The following is a 20,884-nucleotide window of genomic DNA, read 5'->3' as shown; positions in this document are numbered from 1 at the left end:
GGTTTCTTCGAATCGGGGAATATGGGTATTGCCTTTGGCAATTCACGATCAGGCAAGTTTGGAAGTATATTAATATCTGTTTTGAACACTATCATTCGGAAAGAAAAAGCCGAAAGGGAAATTCACGTACTGGAAGACATGAGAAGTAGGTGCGGAAAGAGATGTGTAACCACCCCCAATTAGCTTCTCATGCCTGTTAAATTGTCCATTTGTAATTGTGAAGGCAATAAAGTGGCATTTAGTGGCATTTAAATGTGCTTAATCCCCCATCATTTGAAATCTCCTTGGAATATCACCAGATCGTGGTTAGGCAGGAAGCAGCCCTGGAGGTCAAAGGGACCCGAGATCGTCTTTTGATCTTTGCCCACTCTCAGTTGTCAATTCGCAAAATCAACATGTCAATCAACTCGCGAGAAACAACAGAATCTTTTGTCCCGTTGACATCAAGAATCAGTAGCAGACATCCGCCAACCGGGCGGCCGACCACCACTGCTACCAGTGTCGCTGGACAGGATATCGTCTGCGCCATAAGCGAGTCTCGTGGCGTCTCGTCCACCGTCGGCCTGGCCTTTGTCAACCTCGCCACAGCAGAAGCAGTTCTGTGCCAAATATGCGACAGCCAGACTTATGTGAAGACAGTCACCAAGATCGGTGTCTTCGAGCCCAGTGAGATCCTTTTCATGAACACTGCTAAGGGATCAACACTGAACTACATCGTTCAAGAAAACTTACCAGATCCAATCTTCACCTTTCTGGATCGCAAGTGCTGGTCTGACAAGGCGGGGCATGACTATCTGGATCGATTGGCTTTTCCCGATGAAGTAGATTCCCTCAAAGTGACACTGGGCAAGAACTTCTTTGCGGCATGCTCCTTCGCTGCAGTTTGTGATTACCCACCGAAATGAGCGGGCATCAACTAACTGAGAAGCAGGTACTGCGATACATCGAGCTAGAGCTTCAACGTGTCTTTGCTTCCCATTCTCTGCGGATCAGACTTGAGCCATCTCAAGGATGCATGACCATCGACCTGGCGACAATCGTATCTCTTGAACTCATCCAGAATCTGCACAATACTAAGTCGAAAGATAGTCTATACGGACAGCTCAACGAAACATTATCGCCCATGGGAGCCAGACTTCTGCGAAGCAACATTCTGCAGCCATCCACCGAGCGTGCGAAGCTGACAGCAAGATACAATGCCGTCGAAGATCTGTCCTCCAAAGAAGATATGTTCGTCTCTGTCCGCCAAGCGTTGAAAGGCTTCGGCGATGCAGACAAAGTCTTGACTTCGGTAAAGCGATCTAGTTTTATGGAATATATTGCCGAGCTGACTTGGCAGATTATTCTTGTCCCCATGAACCGAACGGTCCAGTATATCGAGCAGTCGGTCAACAATGTTATCATGCTGAAGACATTTATCTCTGGAATCAAGAAGATTTACCAGGCTTTGGGGGCTGCGCAAAGCGATCTACTTCTGACAATTCGCAAAGTATCGTTCCTAAATCCTATCAGATGAATTAAATTGACTCACCTTAGTTATGCTGCCCAGCAGGGCATCGTGCTATCGAGATGCTGATTGAGGAAACTTTGAATGAGCATACCACGTACCAAAGCAAGCCACTGGATCTTCGGAACCAACGAGTATACTGTGTTAAGGTAGCCCTCGCACACTTTTAACCATTCTCTCTACTTTCTCACGCGTTATAGGCCGGTGTCAACAGCCTGCTCGATGTGGCCCGGCAGACATACAAGGAGGCCAATGCGGATGCTGCAGAACTGGTGGAAGAACTTGCAGGTATGCAGCTCTCCAAAATCGTAAGACTGACAGCTAAAGAATTTCAGAATCTTGTGAGATGGCTTTGGATCTCAAGTACGATTCAGCTCGTCAGTACTACATCTGTATTCCAATATCAGATGCGGAATCACTGCCTGATGTTTTCATCAATGTATACCGCAAGAAGAGCCGTGTCGAATGTCAGACCCTAGACCTGGTCAAACTGAATCAGAAGATCAACGATGCGCACACCGAAGTGATAAGCATGAGCGACCAAACAGTCCAGGAACTGATCCGAGATGTGTGTGCACAGGTTTCAGGACTGTTCCGAGTCAGCGAAGCTATTGCGATGCTAGATATGCTGGCAGCCTTCGGCCAGCTGGCTACCAGCTACGATTACATCCGCCCAGAACTGACAGCTACACTGGCCATCAAGGCTGGCCGCCATCCGATCAGAGAGCAAATCCACAGCAACAAGTTCATCCCGAACGACGCGTATGCCACGCCCCAAACACGATTTCAGATTATCACTGGCTGCAACATGAGCGGAAAGTCGACGTATATCCGCACCCTGGCATTAATGACCGTCATGGCACAAATAGGCTGCTTCATACCGGCCCAATATGCCTCTCTTCCGATTTCGCACCAGCTGTTCGCACGCGTGGCGACAACAGATGACCTTGATGCCAATGTTTCAACCTTCGCAGCAGAGATGCGCGAAATGGCATTCATCCTGCGCCACGTCGAGCCACGGGCTATGGTGCTCGTCGACGAGGTCGGCCGAGGTACAAGCACAACTGACGGCCTCGCAATTGCCGTCGCATTGGCAGAAGCTCTTCTTGCCAGCAACGCTCTGGTATGGTTCGTCACACACTTCCACGACTTGGCACGTATTCTATCTGAGCGAAACGGCGTGATCAATCTTCACCTCGCCGCCAACATTACAGCTGATGCGAGCAAAATGACTATGTTATATCAAATTGCCGAGGGTCCAGTCCCAGACCGACGATATGGTCTTGCTCTCGCTAAGCTAGTCGATCTCCCCCCAGCTGTTCTTGAAGTCGCAAACAATGTTTTGGAGACCTTGAGTGGCTTTGCTCAGCGCCGAAGCAGTTCATCACGCGTGATTGCAATTGCTCAAAAGCGAAAATTACTTCTCTCGCTGCGTGAACAACTTTTCATTGCTCGTGATAGCACGATGGATGACGATTCCCTACGCCGCTGGCTGATCAAGCTGCAAAATGACTTTGCGCTGAACATGGCAGCCCTGGACCAGGAAGCGGACCCTACTAGCGACAGCTTCAGTGAAGCTGTCAAAGATCGAATCCCCATCCATAACAGCCCGTTACTCGACTCTTCTCGTCATTCATCGAGCACAAAGGGGGAAGTGAATCACTTTGCAGAAAAAGCGGGAACTAGCTCTGAACCTATCTTGGTTCTCGACTCTGCCTCAGAGACTGCCGATACCGACAGCGTGGTAATGGTTTGACTTCTCACTCGTGGATCGAGCTAAATTTCCCCTCGTCCTCTTTACATCTATATGGCTTGTACTAATAGTTCCATGACTTTCTACTGATGAGCAGCGTCGAGTGCATACCTTACGAGTCGACCCCAGAATAATTAACATGTCTCTTTGATTATAGCATTTATTCAAGAAAAACCACCAGAATACAAAATTGGCTAATGGCCCACATTCAAATGTTTACTCATTCATCTATCAATCGCTGAAAACATGGTATCTGACAGGTAAACTAGACATTGTCCATTTAACCAAAGTGGAACAAGGTCTGCTTCCCCTTCTTATTTTTCTTACCCTTCTTGCCTTCACCGGAATCATCGAAATCCGCCGGTTCAGCGGGGGAGGCGACACCGGATGAAGGATTAGAAGTCCAGGCGTCTGGCGCCGGTCCGCGGCGGTCATCCCAGCGAACGTAACCCCGGGTCTTGCCAGCCATCAAGACGTTCGGTTTAACAGCAACAGGCAAAGCAGGGAACGCATCACCACCGCTGGGAGCAGGGCGAGCGGGACGGCTGGAGCTAGAGGATGTCGCAGCCGAAGGTCGGTTAGAGGCAATGTTAATTGATGGGCGTGAGAATGAGGGTGCGGGACCGGCTGCAGCCCAAGGAGTGGCGGATTGTGCACCGGAACGACGAGAAGAGCCAGCAGCGGCCGAGAGAGGTGGGAAGGGGTTTGATGAAGAGGAGGATGCTGAAGATGAAAGGGCGCCGCTTCTGCCAACGGCTGAACGAGAGGATTGAGCAGTGGATGACTTCAAGCGCAGGACACGGCCGCCGGCGGCGTTGACGGTGTTGGGTGACATGCCCGGCAAGAGGCCGCCAGGACCCGGTAGGGCAGGGTAGTCCTCGTTGATGGCACGCCAATCGTTCCAGGCCTGGAGCAGGTTGACGCGCTTGGAGTTGTCCTCATAGATCTCAGCCAGCTCTTTGATCAGCTTACCGAGCTCAGAGCTGGATGTATCGAATAAAGAGAAGAATGCGTCAATTAGTTCGGTGGCAGATATGGACGATGTGCGATAGCTGGAGACTCTGTTGCGGAATTCTGTCAACTTATTTGCATCATTGCGCAAGAGATTTGATGCTCGCTCAACAACAGCGGTGTGTCGTAACCGACGAGCTTGATCTTCGGGACCAAGTGGCTGTGAGCTAGGAGCAAGGCTGAGACCGTTAAGTCCCTCAGTTGGCGGCTGGGGTGTTCTTGATCCAGACTGCAATGGAGTAGCAGCGGCTGATCGGGCCGGGGCTTGGACAGGCTGGGTCTCGTCGCGAGATAGCGCACCTCCAAAGCTACGCTGAGTGACCGACTGAGAACTTTGGATGGCCATCTGTCGCTGGTAGGCGAGTTGATCTCGCCGCATAGGTTGAGCGCTAGATGGGGGCAATGGCTCAGCATTGGGGTCACGGCCCCGACCAGCACCACGACGTTGTTGCTGCTGCTGGTATGGACTGCGCATATTATCAAATTCCCTGAGATCTACCATCCGGGCGTCTCGTCGGATATCTTTTGATGTGTCGTTGGGGTGCTCCTCCAGCTGATGACCCTTCAGGTCCATTTGTGACTCAAACACCACAAACTTCTTGTCTAGACAATCTTGATTCAGACAGAGGAAATGATCCTTCTGGAAATGACCCTCAAGGGCTTGGTAATCCATGTAGTACTGTTGTTGGCGGTTGTTGGATCGGCGGTCACAGATATGGCAACGTTCATGCTTCTCACGACAATGGGTGTACAGCTCGTCGTCACCGTAAAAGCGTTGTCGACAGAAACCACACTCGGGATGTCCTTTGAAACCGCTCTGGTTGATGGCACCGGGCTGATCATCACCGTACTTTTCGTGCTTTCGCAACTCCGCGTGCGTAAAGAGGGTGTGTTCGTGGGTGAAGACTTTTTTGTTTCGTGTACAAAGATCACTATTGCATGAAAGTTAGTCGCTTAATCGTTGCTTAGTCGTTGGTGCAGGCGCAGGCACATACCACATCACCTTCCCATGCTTGCTCTTCACATGGCGATGCAAGTCCGGCCAACCTAGACAGGCAACGTCACAATCCTCATCAGGACAGTTGTACCGAAGCAGCAAAACGGTGTCCTCGAATATATCATCCTTCTCATACTGGATGCCTAGGTTGTCATCGGTCCGAGCAAAGTCCTTTTTCTGGAAGTCCTCGAAGCGGCGCACAGGATCGTCGGTGAATACCACAAAGGCAGACTCGGTCTAGGTAGCCATACATATTAACATTGTCCATTGGGAATCCGCAAAGTAGGCTGACCCCGAATCGCGGGCCACCCCGGAGGCCAACTTACCCTACAATGAGCACAACTCTTGCTCTTGTATAGCGCACGAAGGCGGAGAGCACAAATATGACACGTTCGGTGGTTGCAGGGGGAGACCGAGGTGTGTTCCACCTTGGAGGCGCAAATAAAGCAGACCTCTCCGTCATCCGCATCCTCGGTAGCAGCAGCGACCTGCTTCAAGCCTACCGTCGCAGTTGTAACGGGCTCCGCATCTTTGCGAGCCCCGTCGGCATTCTGCTTGTCGCGTCCCCCGGAATTCTTTCCACCGCGTCCACGAGATCTGCCTCTGTTCGCGCCTTCCCCGGAGTTTTGCTGGGCGTCCGTACGGCCGGAGGGGGAGCCCCTCCACGGCCTCGGCGACGACCACCACGACCTTGGCTTGAGGACCCTGGTGCCTGCGCGTTATCAGCCATGGCGTAGTGGAGTCGAAGATCAGCGCAGCAGTAAAGGTTCACGGGTCAGTGGCGTACAGCTGCAGGGCGCGAATTTGTGCGTGGGGTGGGAAAGAAAAGATCTCGGCCCGCTGACTTAGCGGAGCTTTGCAAGATCTGTCAGCTCTATATCAGAATCAAGACACCCACTACATGGCACAAGAGTAACTTGGACATACTTAATGCACAAGGAAGCTACTAGATTTGCCAAACGCCATGGTTGGCTGACAAATGCACAATTCTACGTTACCGCCACATCATAGATGCAAATGGTTGATTTCGACCATGATCACTATTCGAGGGCTTGGCCAACTCCTGCTGGAGGGCAAAATCAAAGAATTTGGGAAAAGAGCAAAAGCGCCAGAGAAACAACAGCCCTAAACAAGGGTTCACGCCAGCATCCCCATGCATCGCAAAATTCAAATGACAGACAACGAGAGTCGTTAAGGCGGATGAAATACCCATCTGGGCGAGCGAAAAACAGACCACGATCCCAGCCAAAACTATTCATCCGGGCTGTACAAGTTCTGATTCAGGATTTTGGTCATGGTGAACATGTGCACTCGATCCTGCTTGAAAACGGCGCGCATGGCGTCGTCGCATCGAATCTGGCGACGGTCACTGGGGTCCTGAAGTTGATTTTCCCGGATGTACTCCCAGACCTTTTTCACCGTCTGAGGTCGTGAAAGCTAGACGAAGAGTTAATCACAAGTAATTGAGTGAAATGTGAGAATATCTTACTGTCACTTCTCCACCCAGTAGCGCAGACAGAGGTGGCGATAGATTGAGGGGTTTCTGTAAGAAGTGTTAAGATAGACTATATTGGATACAGCCCTGACAATGGCCTCTTACATGGAATCCGCCAGTCCGGTTAACCTCCTTCTTCGTGGTAGTCTCTGAGCCAGACTCGATATCTGAGTCGTCCTCCGCCTTGACCCGCTTCGAGGTCTTGGCTTTGCTTTTCTTCTTAGATGGAGCTGCGCGCCGAGTGTTTCCACCTCTTGTTGGCCGCGCGCGCAAATTCTCCTCAGCCTGCAGCTTCGCTGCATACACTGCATCGGCGTCAACGCCGGCATCGGCATCAACATCGGCATCCGGCTTGCGCTTCTTGGCGGGCGGCTCGCTGCCAATAGGCGACGAGGCCTCACTGTCGGGGTCGCGTTTCACTGGGGAGGAAGAAGGGGGTGGGGACGGGACTGCAGAGGCTGAGTCGCCCTCTTTGTGACCGTTGCTTGCGCTGGGCTCTTCCGGAGATCCAACGCCGTTCTTCTCTGCGTAAATGTCAAATCGTTCCATGATGAGCTGCTTCACAGCAGACTGTTCGTCGAAATTGTAAGCATTTGTCCTCCATGCGATTATCTTGCTTCCTGGTCTCGACGAAGGCGATCTGACCAGAGCAGACATACCTTCTGCGGAGTGAGATCATAGCCGACGACTTCCTGGAGACCTTTGCGAATTCGCTTCTCGGAGATAGTGTTGAGATCACTTTTGCCAAGAATCGAGTCAATGATCTCGACGTATTGATCGCGTATTTCCGAAGAAACTATAGCACCGAGTTAGCGACAGGCGTGCGTACGCTGAGGATCCGCCATTCGCGGCCGGGGCAACGCCGAGGTAACGCACGCGACATCTTGTCTGCAGTCAATCCTAGTAGTGTCCTCCGTAATCACTCGCTATCAGTGCTAGCGAGCTGTAGATCCTGCGCTGGAGCTCCCGCCGGCAATTTGGGCTACTGATTGTAGATAGCGCAACCCGGTACTTGGGGCAGGTCAGGTGGGTATAGTCGCACTGGCGCTTAGGACCGGGGTCGTGCAGGGCGGGAGGACCAGGGGCGCGAAGGGACACCACGGAAAGAACCGACGGAAGGAGAACCAAGAGGCAATGACGAAAATCGAGAATCGAGAATGGACGTAAGATGACAAGCAACAAAGACAGCCCCGCGGGAGCTCCGAAAGCAATGGCGATGCGCAGCCCGGGGAAAGCGCTGACTAAGTGCACGTGATCTGTGATGATGAGTCAGCGCGCACAAAGAAAGCGGCTTGGCGTCCACTTTTGTTTCCTGTGGGAAAATCCTCAAAGTCCGCACATCTGCTCCGCTCCACGGCTGTCGCCTTTCGCAACTTCATCATGGCGCCCAGTTTCGATACCCTGACCGAGCAGGACCTCCACGAAGAGGAGGAGGAGGAAGTCGATTTCTCCGGTGCGTGCAGAATCTTTCGCCCCGGCCGTGTGCCCCTCTCTAACAATCCCGGTAGATCTCAAGGAACAATACGAAGTTAAACTCGAGGAGGGTCTGGACACATTCGTCGTCATCGATGGCCTCCCCATCGTCCCCCAGGACAGCCGACAGAAGCTCGTCAAGTTCTTGTTGAGGAAGTTGACCTCCGTCGGTCAAACCTCCGAAGATGCCGTTTTTATGCCGGTCAACGACAAGGAGATGACTGAAGGGTGCGTGATGGGTCTTGGATTTACGTGGCGGATACGATAACTGATCTAGTGTGGACTGTATACAGATTTGCCTTCGTCGAGTACGAAACCCCCGAACAAGCCATGGCCGCCGTCAAGCAACTGCACGGCGTCCCTCTCGACAAGAAGCACACCCTCGCCGTGAACAAGTTGATGGATATCGAGCGCTATGGTCGCGAGGGTCGCATCGAGGAGGAGTACCAGGAGCCCACGACCGAGCCCTTCAAGGAGAAGGAGCACCTGCGCTCGTGGTTGGGCGATGCCAACGCCCGTGATCAGTTCGCCCTTTACCGCAACGATAAGGTTGGTGTTTTCTGGAACAACAAGAGCAACCCGCCAGAGAACGTCGTCGACCGCGCTCACTGGACACAACTTTTCGTCCAATGGTCCCCCAAGGGCAACTTCCTCGCCTCCGTCCACCCCCAGGGTGTCCAACTCTGGGGTGGCGCCTCATTCTCAAAACAAAAGCAGTTCCCCCACCCCTTCGTGCAATTGATCGAGTTCTCACCCTTGGAAGGCTATTTGACCACATGGTCCTCCCGCCCCATCCAGGTTGAAGAAGGTCAGCCCATCTTGACCTTCGAGGAAGATGGAAAGAACATTATTGTTTGGGATATCGAGACCGGCAAGCCCCTTCGCTCATTCGTTTCCCACGATCTCACTGCCGCCCCCGCCGTTGAGGGTGACGTTCAACCGAAGAAGAAGGTCCAGTGGCCCGCTTTCAAGTGGTCTGCGGACGAGAAGTACGTGGCCCGTATGCTCCAGGGTCAGTCGATTTCCATTTACGAGGTGCCCAACATGAACCTCCTGAGCCGTACCTCAGTGAAGATCGAGGGCGTGAACGACTTTGAGTGGTCTCCCGCCACTGTCACCCGTGAGGGTGTCAAGCACTATGAGCAGCTGCTCTGCTTCTGGACCCCCGAAATTGGCAGCAACCCCGCCCGTGTCGCCATGATGAGCGTGCCTTCCAAGGAAATTGTCCGTACCCGTAATTTGTTCAACGTTTCCGATGTCAAGCTGCACTGGCAATCCCAGGGTACCTACGTCTGTGTCAAGGTTGATCGTCACTCCAAGTCCAAGAAGTCCCTCGCCACCAACCTGGAGATCTTCCGTGTGAAGGAGAAGGGTGTTCCCGTCGAGGTTGTCGACAGCCTCAAGGATACCGTGATCAACTTCTCCTGGGAGCCCAATGGATCGCGTTTCGTTCTCATCAACACCGGCGAGAACCCCACCGGCGCTGCCGTTCCCCCCAAGACCGCTGTTTCGTTCTTTGCCCCCGAGAAGAAGGGCAACGTCGCCGGCAGCTTCAAGCTTGTCCGCACAGTCGATAAGAAGACCAGCAACGGTATCTACTGGTCCCCCAAGGGCCGTTTCGTCGTTGTCGCTACCGTTCACTCCCAGTCTAACTTCGACCTTGACTTCTGGGATATGGACTTCGAGGGCGAGAAGATTGAGGCTGAGAAGGACCTTGCTGCCAACCTTCAGTTGATGAAGACCGTCGAGCACTACGGTGTGACTGACATTGAGTGGGACTCTACCGGTCGCTACGTTGTCAGCAGTGCCAGTGTCTGGACTCACTCAGTAAGATTACCCTTTTATTTCATTGGCAATTGAATATTTACTAACAGGAAAATAGATGGAAAACGGCTGGAACTTGCACACTTTCTCTGGCAATACCCTCTCCGAAAACCCCACCGAAAAGTTCAAGCAGTTCCTCTGGCGCCCACGCCCCGCCACTCTCCTCAGCAAGGAGGAGCAGAAGCAGGTTCGCAAGAACCTCCGCGAGTACTCCAAGGAGTTCGATGAGGAGGACAAGTACGCTGTGGACATCGCCAACACCGCCGTTGTGGAGACGCGCAAGCGCGTGCTCAGCGAGTGGGTTGCTTGGCTGCGCCGCGAGATGGAGCTCCAGGCCGAGGAGAAGGAGGCCTTCGGACTCCCCGACGACGCCGACTCGCCCAAGCTGGCCCTGGATGCGCCGATTGGCGGCGAGGACAAGGGCGACGCAGTGGTGGAGGAGATCGTGGAAGAGATTGTCGAGGAGACCGAAGAGGTCATTGGTTGACGAAATTTCCTTTTTCTCTGTCGCATATAATGTTCTTTTTCCCTTTTTGGCCGGCGTCCTCTGCGCTCCGACCCGGCTTTTCCCCGTTTGTTTGGTCTGAGGATCGGGGCCTCTCAAAATCCGATAGAAGGAGCTGTGTGCGACCTCTTGATGTGCAATGTGGATAAGCATGAGAAATGCCTACGAACAAGCAGATGTTAACTTTCACGTATTTGATCGTAGACTATGTATATAGACTCATTCCAACGGCTATGGTCCCGAGAGCTAGCAGCGTCAGACGCAGCGAGAATGACTTCTCGCTGGTCATGGTTGAGCCTCCGCTTGGATGAGTAGAAGATGTACTCGATTCCTTCGGTACGACATTTTTCCTGAAGTACTTGTCGTGTTCGCCAACCACGTTTCCAGCTGGGGTATACTCGCACACCACATACCAGCCCTGTGCTCTCGGGGCGCTGTCCTCAGCTCTAGCGTCCAAAAGGGGGTCGTCCTCATTGTCTGCTCGTGCCTTATCGTATGTATATCCGCAGTTGACCGCAGCGCATCCCACTTCGGCCGTCGATTTCCAGACCAGTTGTGTGAAGTGACCGGTCTTCTCTGTGAAGCCCGTCGGCTTGTGGAAATCGTATAGCTTGCCTTCATCGCCCCAGGCATCGATTGCCGCAGTAGCATTGGGATAACCATAGGCGAGGTTCTCACCATAGGGACCATGCTGGAAAAACTGTTAGACAACCACCTTGGACTATGACATAGTATATCTCACCGAATGCTTCCAAACACAAGCCTTTGCCCAGTTCAGCGCATATTCCGTCAAGGCCTCATTCCAGACTAATGGTTTTGCATCGTGAGATTGGCGATAGTCATTGCTAACTTGCAAGACTGTCTTCTTGAAGTCGTCGAAAGAAGTGTAAGAGGCCGGACTCGGCGCGGTGGGCGACGCTGCCACAATTGTCGAAGCGTCTACAGTGGTGGTCACATAGACAATGTCTTCAGCTTTGACACGGGCAAACAAGCCAATGACAGCCACAAGGAGCCAAAGAAGCAACGTATAGTATGGTTTGGTCGACATTGTCGATACCAACTCGTGGCCTCCCCACCCTAAGAAGTCAAGGGAAAGGTTGACGCTGTGATCGATCACTGCATTTCAAATGGCTCTGAAGTGTAGAATGCGCTCTCTGGAGAAGAACCGGTTTCACGTCTGCCGATGCTGCTGGGTCAGCTCGCAGCAATACGCGCTAGGGCCGGGGATGGTCGCGCGCCAAAGTTTGCTTTGATTCCAAGGCACAAACGCCAGGCACACCAGGAACATATATGCGATATGCTTTGGCCTGGACCTGAACCAGGGGAACCAGGTGAGTTACAAGAGACATGACGTTCTATATAGTATCAGCGTCATGTTCTGTCGACGGGAGCCAAAAGTTGGGTCAGCCCCTGTAGAAACCACGCAAACTAGAGAGCCTGAGACAGAGACGAATATCAATGTCGCGCGTCATACTGAGTTTTGGCTTATTTCAGCCTGAAAGCGGACGGTAGTGGCTGTTGGTTCGGAAGGTCTAGAGGTCGTTTCAGACGAAGCGCGATGTTCCAGTAGTCGCCGTTGACGTCAGACATTCGGATACTACATCGCGGATGAACCGGAACCCTTTCAACCAAATAATGATTCTTACAATATTCTAGTGGATCCTTTATTCTGACTTCTTAATCAAAACGTTAGTAGAAAGTTAATCGTGACGATATGCCAGGCACGGGCCCTGAGATTCCTATTCTATACAACTCGCTATGCAATCGGGGTATCTGTTTACATCACGCTGCACCCAGCGCCGTACATGGCTCGTTCAACACCACTCTTTACTTGAAACCAATCGGCTCTGCGTTCTGCAAACTCGTAGACTTCCTCCACACGCCAGATCCCCTGGAATCGATCAGCATCGGCGATAATTGTCGCTAATTCCTTGGCATCGGAAGGGTCGATCAGGTAGATTTGAGCGAGCTCCCGGAAGGCTTTGAAGTATAGCAGAAGCTCTTGGTTCCTCAAACTCTGGACGAATTTGAAGTAGTGGTTCATGTCGCTGGAAAAGGAGTTAGCAAAGCCGGTGATATTCTTGGAAAGCAACATACCTGATCAGCTTTAGGGATCCTTCCACGCTGATCCGCTGTCGCTTGAGATGCTTGCACAGGGCGGTGAATAGACGGAGTCCAACCTCTTGATTGAACACATCCAGTGTGCTCTTGTCAGTACTGCCCACAAGCATCTGTGTGTGCGATGACACCACATTCACCACTGCTATAGCAGCTTCACTGAGACTCACGTCCATGGTCTGTCGATGGGGATCTGAGGAGACACCAGGGTTGAAATCCGTAGCCAACTGTCGCGTAGCAAGAATATAATCTACTTCTTCCATGAGGACATCAATACCTTTGTTCAACCCAGCTGCCACGCGCTCATCAAGCATCTGCTCAAACTTCTTCTTTTCTTTCACGGCCGGATTGAGGAAATCGTTCCGGTCGGTCAGCCTTGTGCCGATCAGTTCTTGCTCGTAGAAAACGTCCACCATTTGCAAGATCAGATCGCCCACGTTGACCAGCTCCAAGAAAGTCACCAGGGGCTCAACTCCGGATGAATCGCGATCATCTTGTTCGCGCGGCCGATAGTTCGAGAGGTGATCGACAGCCTTGTCGAAACCAATAATTACATGGCGGTGGCCTAGGGTACGAAGAAGATCCACAAAGATAGCCTCGCACTGCTGCTTTGCGGCCCGTCCAAACCCCCCACCCAGCCGAACAAACTGCGCAGCTCTCTCCAGACTTGACTTGGCAGAGTGAACGAGGCCCAGTGCAATCTCAATACTGAACAAGGATCGGATGCCTTCCATCTTGGTTTTCATGATCGCCGCCTTCGCCGCAAGTTCAGTTGTCGGTACTTCTTCAATGACTGGTGTCACTGGTGATGAAATGGTGGAGAACCGGTTCGGACTCTTGGGTGCGACAGGGTTCCCATTCGTCTCGGAGTCTGACTTGGCTTCTGTCTTTGTACCGAAGCTAGGGAGAATGTTCACCGGCATCATGATCACTTTCTTGAAAGATGTTAAAAAGTCGCGCTTGTCGGCCTGTCGATTCACATTGGACATCAAGAAAGATTCTGTCGAGGCAGCCTGCTCCGAAAGTTGACGGTCCCACTCGGAGACAGTGGCTTCAGAGATCTTGCGGAAGTGATCCAGCTCCTCAGCCAGATATAGGTCAATATGCGGCTCGTAAATCTTGCATACCACAGAATCGAGGTACTGTTCGAATTTGTCCCCCGAGTTCCGAATTGGCAGCAACGACTCAGAGAGATTCATGCACTGTATAAATGTAGCAGAGATTGCCGTGAGATAGGACTCCAAGTTGCTCTGGTGAAGCTCATCGAAAATGGTGGTTAGGAAAGGATAGAGGACGTCTTGTCCGACCTTCTCCATGAACGGAGTCGCCACATCCAGGGAGGAAGGAAAGACCCGGTTCATGATTGACACCTCCTCATTGTAGCCAACACTCAAGCGCGTAAAGAAAGCTTGGGTTTGTTGAGTCTTAATTTGACCAGAGCTATGAATGCAATCGGCCACGCTGCCCAATTGGGACTTGCGAGTTATCAAATGATTGTATTGGATGAAGAGATCCCTGGAAGAGCTTCCGCCATTGAGTGTCCATAATATATGGGCATACTTGCGCATCGTGGCATCAATATCGTCCTTTTCATATGCGTTCCGGAATTCATTCAATGCGGCAGTCTCGAACATCGATACCGCACGTTCAAGACGATCCACTCTCTCGGTCCAACCGGTAGTCAAGTCGCATTTCGAGAAATTCAATAATTGTGCCAGAATCTTAGCCTGCGCCTGCGGATCTTTATATTGGGTAAAAACAAGATTCTCGGTCGAAGGCCCATTGCTGCCAATGTTGTCGTAGAAGGGTGCCAACGCAGCATGGATTTTTCCATACTCCTGACGAGCTTCACCGCGAATAGACCGAGCCTGTTTCAAGACGTCCAGCACTGGGTCATCGGCAGCATCGTCTAGTAGATTGGTTGCGCGAGCAGTGTTGCTCATGTCGATCTTGTCGAACCCGTCAGAGATGGCGCTGACATCCTTCTCAACCTTGATTACAGGGACCGTGCGAGCCTCCTGGCCGGCAGCTTCTTGCTGCTCGACAGTATCCACGTCCGCAATAGTTCCATAAACCTCTTCAATATGCCTTCGCGCGTCCGATTCGTCCCAGCAACCAATTCGCTTTAGACGTCCTATCCACCGGGTATCGTCATACACCATCTCGTGAAGTACTTTGCAAGAGCGAGCTGTGCGGATAAGATCGACGGGCCCGAGATAGTCGATGATCGAGGACATGATCTCTACATCGTATTAGTGAACTGTCTCGTCCGCGGGCAATGAGATGACACACCTGCTGGAAGCGGAGGTTTGGAGATTTCTTCCATAGACGCCATGCGCAGCGAAGCAAGCACATCTCTGCGCGGCTTGGCTGGCGCCTGGCCTTTTTTCCCGTTCGGCGGCATATTATGTGTCTGTTATCTTCATCGGGACATAAGAGCGTTTGCGGAGTTGGTCGGCGCGGGGTGAGCGGGACTTCAGCCTCGAACCCACCAAGTCGCGTGAGGTCGAGACGATGACTTATCGGGCGTTCGTGGAAAGATTTGGGTATTGACACAATCACCCAGGGAGAAAAATTATCCCACAGGTCACTCGCCGCATCTGCACACGATTGATCGACCTCCGGTTTAAGAGGCGATCAGCGCCCAGGGTCCCCTCACCGCCTCTGTGAGTTGTGTCATTATACAATCGCGAACTATGAAACGTGAAGAAACGGATACTTTTGTTAATTTTAAAGTGATAGGTAATCCAAATGGCTTTTGATACATCGTGAAGCACAACAAATGCAGTGTTCATAGGGTTGCACACATTTTCACTTTACTCCTGAGTGCCTTCACTGTCAAAATTTAGTGCGTGGACACGAGAGCGATACATCTATGCCCTTGAACGCTTCTGAGGAATAAGACTCTCACCAAAGCCTCTGGATACTCCTGTGGAGTATATGAAGGCATTTCGAATTTTTGTTGAACTGACATGGATGTGAAATATTTTGGAGTCAAGATAAATGCGAAAAGAGCTTAACTGTGTGCCAGAGATAACAGAAACGGGACATCAAGACTTTATAGACTGTCTATTCCTTGGACATAATATGGAAACTCGTAGTTTGTGTCTGACATGTTTGCTTTCAAAGTTTGATTTCAAAATTCTGATAGGTACTTGGAAAAACTGTAAACCTAGGAAACTGTGGTCTACCTAATGCTGCACATAGTTGCCATAAATCTAGATGGCTTGCAAATATCTCCCGCACGGGACCCTTGGGAGTTGCTGCCATTGCAAAGGTACGAGCGAGGCAAAGAGAAAGAACGCGAATAGGGAGCACACCCTCCGGATATACCCAGTTCTTCTTGGCGCCATAGTAGTGGGCAGCATTATGAAAACCAAAAAATGCGTACTTTATATGGTATTGGTGGCGGGCATTGAGGCTTCTGCGCCCAGCGTTTGATCTTCGATTGACCAGTAGCGTGAAATGGCCCAAATTTCGCGCACGGCACAGCTAGAAGGGCCCAAGTTCCTGGGCATAAGATTTTACAAAGCTTCGATAAGGAATCGCGAACTGTTGAGAATAGGATTGAAGTCCCATCCCGTCTTTTGGCCATTGTCTGTACCATCCCCTATACTCAAGGCCCGATAGCCACTTAAACTATCGTAGTGGGCCAATTCAACTTTCAGCATCGGAAATAGCCTGAGTACGTCATGCCAATCATGAGAATGAGCTGTTATCTGCAGGGGTCACAAATACCAGGCATACTTATATCGGCGACTGCCAGGTCTCATGCCGAAGATAAGGACAGTCGGCGACCGCGCTCAATCGAGCTCCCCTTGCTACGATCACCTGCACACTGATGTGAGCCCGGCTCTTTTCGCCTAGAAGCGGTCTGATGTAAATATCCGGTTCTTGTCTTGGCTTTTACTGTGTAGATAGCGGTGAATTTTCTAAGACAAGCCGTATACTCTAATTAACAACATTACGAGGTTCGAAAAAAATGCTTAATGCAATTCACATATCACTATCGCTATTCATCTGTGTCTCATGAAGCTCGAAATTGCTTCAAAATATCAAGCCATCGAGGCGTTGGGTATAAAACTGGACGACTTCCATGCAAGTAAAACAAGAAGTTGTTGACTCGAAGATTGAGCCATGCATTATCAAAAGCAGAAGAACATCAAGCCACATCACCATGAAAATCAAAGGTCCCTTTATTGGGGCTTTGGGACCGAGTGAGCCTGCGAGACATGGCTCGCAGACCCGGTGGCTTCATCGAAGATATTGTAGCCGTAGTCGGCTGCATTTGGTGGGGTATAGACTTAGAGTGTTGTTAGTGTCTGGCAAACGCATATTGAAAGTATGAGATACTCACGGTGTAAAGAAACTGCCAGCTGGTTGCTACTGGGGTTGTGAACTCGGTGAAGACCGATATCATCGGCAATATAGGTGACTTCGTTCATCCCTAAAGTTGTGGCTGACTTGACAGCCAGGGGCTTAGTTTCCCCTGGTTTGTTTTCAGGGGCATGGTAGACAGTTTCGTGCAATTGTCCGGCCAGGACCTTCATGATGCAGTGGGCATCGGCGTGGTCGTGAATGGGCGAGCCTTTTCCAGGATTCCACACGAGAAGAAGCTGAAAATATCAGTTGAATCCACCGGAGAAGCAATAGTCTATTACTCACTATGTTGGCTTTGTGGTTGATGTTCTCGATCGCATTGCGCGTGTAGTTCTTGCTGGTATCATTGTGGAAGAAGCTGATCCAGTCGGTGGGATCAGAAGTGTACTTCTTTAACAAGGAGATCAAGTATTCAGAGTCGACCTCATCAGACGAAATGCCTCCGGAGTGTCCTAAATGCTGCTTGACGTCTTCCACGAGACTGTCCAAATCGTATCGCTCCTTGAAGGGTTGATAGGAAGGGGCTAAGCCCTTATCGATGGAGGCGTGGCTAGAAAGCATAGAAGAAGTCATCGTGGGGGGTGAGTGATATAGCTCAGTACGAGGGTACGGTTTTAGAGCAAAATGTAAATGAATTGAAGGAGTTATAAAGGAACTCAGCGAGTCCAGACCGCAATTGCGCGGCAATCCCCGAGGAAGATTGACGTTGTGCGGTCAATCGGCGATTGACGACGCGCAGCCCCGTTAATTCGATCCCCGAATTATGAGATCAGCGTACAGTACATACACGCCATCCAAACCCAATCATAACTGACAACTCAACCTGGTGTTGATACACAATTATGCTCGTGCACAGGTCAGATGCCCCTGTTGTCATTCGAATTCGCCCGGGGTGGCTTGTAATGTGAAAGAAAATTCGCGGCCCAGGTTCGAGCTACGTATTCAGAAGAGGGCCAAAAAATAATACTAGATGGTGAACAAATTACATTACGATACTAATTCTCTAAGAAGAGCTATATAAGGTATTTCCTGATAGGTTCGCCAATCTAAGAGTATGGTGAGCGCAAATGGCGGAGTTTTCAGCACCATACGTATCCAGATGTTCGTGTCCTCAGAGGATCACCCCGGCTAGCTTATATCAAAATCCGGAATGGAGGTGAAGAAGGCGTCGCTGTAGCACGTCGGGTCAACGAATCCGGGTACGATCGGCGGGAACAAGATATCCTGTGCATCTGAGATCGCCGACGTTGGCCGTGTGGGTTGATGTGTCCGGTCTGTGCTACTCGGCGTGGAGTCTGTCGGGAATAGCTTTCTTAGGGGTTCTGTGCACCAGCGTTCCATCGAGTCCGACAGGGCTTCGCCTGCCGAAGCCCGAAGACTGTTATAAGCAGAGTCTGCGAGACCCCATATTCGTTTCGTGCTCTTCAAACACCCGAGTATGAGCGTCACTCGATTGTAGTGATGATCAAAGCATTCTTCGGTGTGCTTGATGGATGTGGCGAGCTGAATCATGCCACAGAGTGCTAGTGCAGGAATGGCGAAGGGAGTATGTTTTGGGACATTTGGGCAGAGTGAAATGGCATCCGATATTCGCCTTGAGGCCTCTGTCGCTTTGATGCTGTGAATGGGACGATTGAGAGTCGAGGCTAGATGACGCGATGCACTCGGCCAAAATTGGTCATCTGCTTGAGATAAAACAGACTGAAGATCACTCCGTGGAAGATGCAACAGCATGGTGGCATATGAGATGGTCATATGGGCTTGAAACATCATTTCGTCGATGTTACCATAGGAGTCCACGATGTCGAGTTTCTTCGGCGGTAAATGGTTAACCCAACTGACGAGCGCATTCTCGACCGCCTGGAGATGGTCTCGATGGTAGTCACGCAGCCTGTTCAAGACAAGAGCTCGACACAATATTGTCGTCGCTTCAATGCGATAACTGAATGAGGAGAAGACAGTCTCCTCGGAAGCAAAGACTCTGCGCTTGAAGTCCAGCATCTTCCGAGGCGTCGGTATATCGCAAGTCCCGGTGTACGCCGACTCCTCGCATGGCAACGCAACTTCAGGGGCCATTGTGCTACATTGAAAGCTGCTCCCTTTGAACGGAGCTGCCATGAAAACATCCGTGATGTAAAGTTCCCACCATGTCCGTCGGATGCTCTCAGCCTCGAGGGAGCTCTCAGAATTCAGAGACGCGGCAAAATCCACTCGATTCATACCAAGCTCCAAAGCTATCTCAACAGCTCGCGAAAATGCATCCTGTGCCTCCTGTGGCTCGCCCCGCGCGTAGATAGCAATAGAGTAAATCAACCAAGCCTGAACCATGCAGTGCGACCGGTCGGAATTGCAAGCCAGTTCCGCAACGACTTTGTCTCGATATTGCTGACTGGTACTAGAGGGAACATAGTGAGACCCGACAAAATTGACCACCAGTTGAAGGAATTCCGGATACTGTCGATCGTGGTATGAGGCACTGGGCACCAGCATGGGATGCGCGACATGAAAATTTTCATAAAAGAGACGTAAAAAGCGATCATCATGAAACCAGGGATCTCGGGCTGGCTCTAATCTCTCTTGATTCAAGTCATGTCTCGGAGGAATCATGGGCCAAGGGACCTGCCCAGGAGGAATCCCGGCGGGGATAGATACGTGTCGGGCTGACGCACTGTCGGGCGTATTAGGCTGGTCTGATACGTGATCGTTAGTCAAAATGACAGAATTCTAAACAATAATTAGCATGAGTCTCATCGATCGGGTTGGTCAGTACTAACATTTAACTCGTCAGAGTGTGATAAGGTCGTTCGGCGATTGAGATCCCGAGGTTTCCTGCGGCCTCCGCGTCTTGAAGGGAGATATTGGCAGAGGAACGCGTTCTGCAGACAGCGTGAGCAAGAAGGCTTGCGTGCATCGCATTTGAGGTGTTGTTTGCGACACTCTGTACAGGCCAGCGAGGCCAGCCCGCTTTGTTTGGTAGATCTAGTTGCCATGGTGGAGGAGGTGAAGTTGAGGGCCGGGCGCTAGGATTGGCAAAGCCCGGGCCGATCGGAACGTAACATTTGAGCATGACCCTACACTCGCTACCACCGGATCGAGAATGTAATATAAAGTCGTTTTAAATAAGCAGGCGTGACTTATCTACTCAGACTACTCTAAGTCATTTATTAGGATATCTTGGAAAAGAAACAATATAGACAGACCTCTCAAGAGATGCCTCGGTAGATGTCAGAAAAGAGCTGAAGAATCAAGTAGCAAGGTTCCTTTAGACTATCTTCTCAGTCGAGCTGTAACAGTATAATTCATATCTTCTCTCACTGCATATCTATTTATTGATATTTTCCCCAACAGTTTTCTAATATATGCCTGCTCGGAATAGAATTGGAATTCATGAAGAGCAGGCTCTGCTAGAACCATGGGCAGAGACAGCGCCTTCGGAGCAACCTTGACCTCTAGAATAGCAGGGTCTTTGGATTCCAGGAGCCACTTGATCTTTGCGTTGACGTCGGAGACATCGGAGCAGCTTTCAGCTTGAACCCCCATAGCTCGAGAAGCTTCAACAAAGTCAGGGTTTAGGTTATGGCTGTGACAGAAGTGATTATCATAGTAAAACTTCAGAAGATGGGTGACCATTCCTTGCTCATCGTTATTCAGAAGAAAGATTTTCTCGTCGACATTGAACTGACTTGCCGTACCAAGCTTGCCCAAAGTCATGTTGAAAGATGCATCCCCGTCAATATCGATGACAAGAGGCTCGGGGCGTGCAACTTTTGCCCCAATCGCCGCGGGAAGGCCATAGCCCATTGTGCCCAGCCCTCCTTATG

General features: G+C 51.0%; 8 protein-coding genes across 8 annotated transcripts; 2 read left to right on the top strand and 6 right to left on the bottom strand.

Annotated features, from left to right (window-relative positions):
* Positions 1 to 395: 395 nt before the first annotated feature.
* N7443_010933 (MutS family protein MSH4) lies at positions 396 to 3,263 on the top strand (the record flags this gene model as incomplete). The annotated part of the gene is made up of 5 exons (XM_056890989.1): positions 396 to 881; positions 932 to 1,489; positions 1,537 to 1,656; positions 1,708 to 1,795; positions 1,843 to 3,263. The coding sequence occupies 5 exons, from the start codon at positions 396 to 398 to the stop codon at positions 3,261 to 3,263; spliced, it is 2,673 nt and encodes an 890-aa protein (XP_056737480.1).
* A 277-nt stretch (positions 3,264 to 3,540) lies between these two features.
* On the bottom strand, positions 3,541 to 5,998 carry N7443_010932 (E3 ubiquitin-protein ligase HEL2; the record flags this gene model as incomplete). Its single annotated transcript, XM_056890988.1, is given in 4 exon segments — positions 3,541 to 5,203; positions 5,267 to 5,505; positions 5,595 to 5,897; positions 5,912 to 5,998. The coding sequence occupies 4 exon segments, from the start codon at positions 5,996 to 5,998 to the stop codon at positions 3,541 to 3,543; spliced, it is 2,292 nt and encodes a 763-aa protein (XP_056737479.1).
* A 521-nt stretch (positions 5,999 to 6,519) lies between these two features.
* Positions 6,520 to 7,557, bottom strand: N7443_010931 (SWIB/MDM2 domain protein; the record flags this gene model as incomplete). The annotated part of the gene is made up of 4 exons (XM_056890987.1): positions 6,520 to 6,705; positions 6,758 to 6,811; positions 6,869 to 7,333; positions 7,423 to 7,557. Coding segments are annotated over 4 exons (840 nt in total), but the record flags the coding sequence as incomplete, so codon positions are not given.
* A 586-nt stretch (positions 7,558 to 8,143) lies between these two features.
* Positions 8,144 to 10,547, top strand: EifCb (translation initiation factor eIF3 core subunit b; the record flags this gene model as incomplete). Its single annotated transcript, XM_056890986.1, has 4 exons — positions 8,144 to 8,216; positions 8,272 to 8,464; positions 8,530 to 10,063; positions 10,119 to 10,547. 4 exons carry the CDS (start codon positions 8,144 to 8,146, stop codon positions 10,545 to 10,547), a joined length of 2,229 nt encoding a protein of 742 aa, XP_056737477.1.
* A 223-nt stretch (positions 10,548 to 10,770) lies between these two features.
* N7443_010929 (putative extracellular SCP domain protein Pry1) lies at positions 10,771 to 11,613 on the bottom strand (the record flags this gene model as incomplete). Its single annotated transcript, XM_056890985.1, has 2 exons — positions 10,771 to 11,256; positions 11,308 to 11,613. 2 exons carry the CDS (start codon positions 11,611 to 11,613, stop codon positions 10,771 to 10,773), a joined length of 792 nt encoding a protein of 263 aa, XP_056737476.1.
* Positions 11,614 to 12,342: 729 nt separating this feature from the next.
* On the bottom strand, positions 12,343 to 15,087 carry N7443_010928 (uncharacterized protein; the record flags this gene model as incomplete). The annotated part of the gene is made up of 3 exons (XM_056890984.1): positions 12,343 to 12,613; positions 12,663 to 14,925; positions 14,976 to 15,087. 3 exons carry the CDS (start codon positions 15,085 to 15,087, stop codon positions 12,343 to 12,345), a joined length of 2,646 nt encoding a protein of 881 aa, XP_056737475.1.
* A 1,792-nt stretch (positions 15,088 to 16,879) lies between these two features.
* On the bottom strand, positions 16,880 to 17,636 carry N7443_010927 (uncharacterized protein; the record flags this gene model as incomplete). The annotated part of the gene is made up of 3 exons (XM_056890983.1): positions 16,880 to 16,986; positions 17,041 to 17,299; positions 17,349 to 17,636. The coding sequence occupies 3 exons, from the start codon at positions 17,634 to 17,636 to the stop codon at positions 16,880 to 16,882; spliced, it is 654 nt and encodes a 217-aa protein (XP_056737474.1).
* Positions 17,637 to 18,191: 555 nt separating this feature from the next.
* On the bottom strand, positions 18,192 to 20,864 carry N7443_010926 (uncharacterized protein; the record flags this gene model as incomplete). Its single annotated transcript, XM_056890982.1, has 3 exons — positions 18,192 to 19,787; positions 19,838 to 20,083; positions 20,475 to 20,864. The coding sequence occupies 3 exons, from the start codon at positions 20,862 to 20,864 to the stop codon at positions 18,192 to 18,194; spliced, it is 2,232 nt and encodes a 743-aa protein (XP_056737473.1).
* Positions 20,865 to 20,884: the final 20 nt, after the last annotated feature.

Source organism: Penicillium atrosanguineum, assembly GCF_028827265.1.
Source record: "Penicillium atrosanguineum strain IBT 20685 chromosome Unknown utg000008l_segment0_segment0, whole genome shotgun sequence".
Classification (NCBI taxonomy): domain Eukaryota; kingdom Fungi; phylum Ascomycota; class Eurotiomycetes; order Eurotiales; family Aspergillaceae; genus Penicillium; species Penicillium atrosanguineum.
The sequence above is the reverse complement of the archived record's forward strand: the minus strand, read 5'-3'. Positions and strand labels throughout refer to the sequence as shown.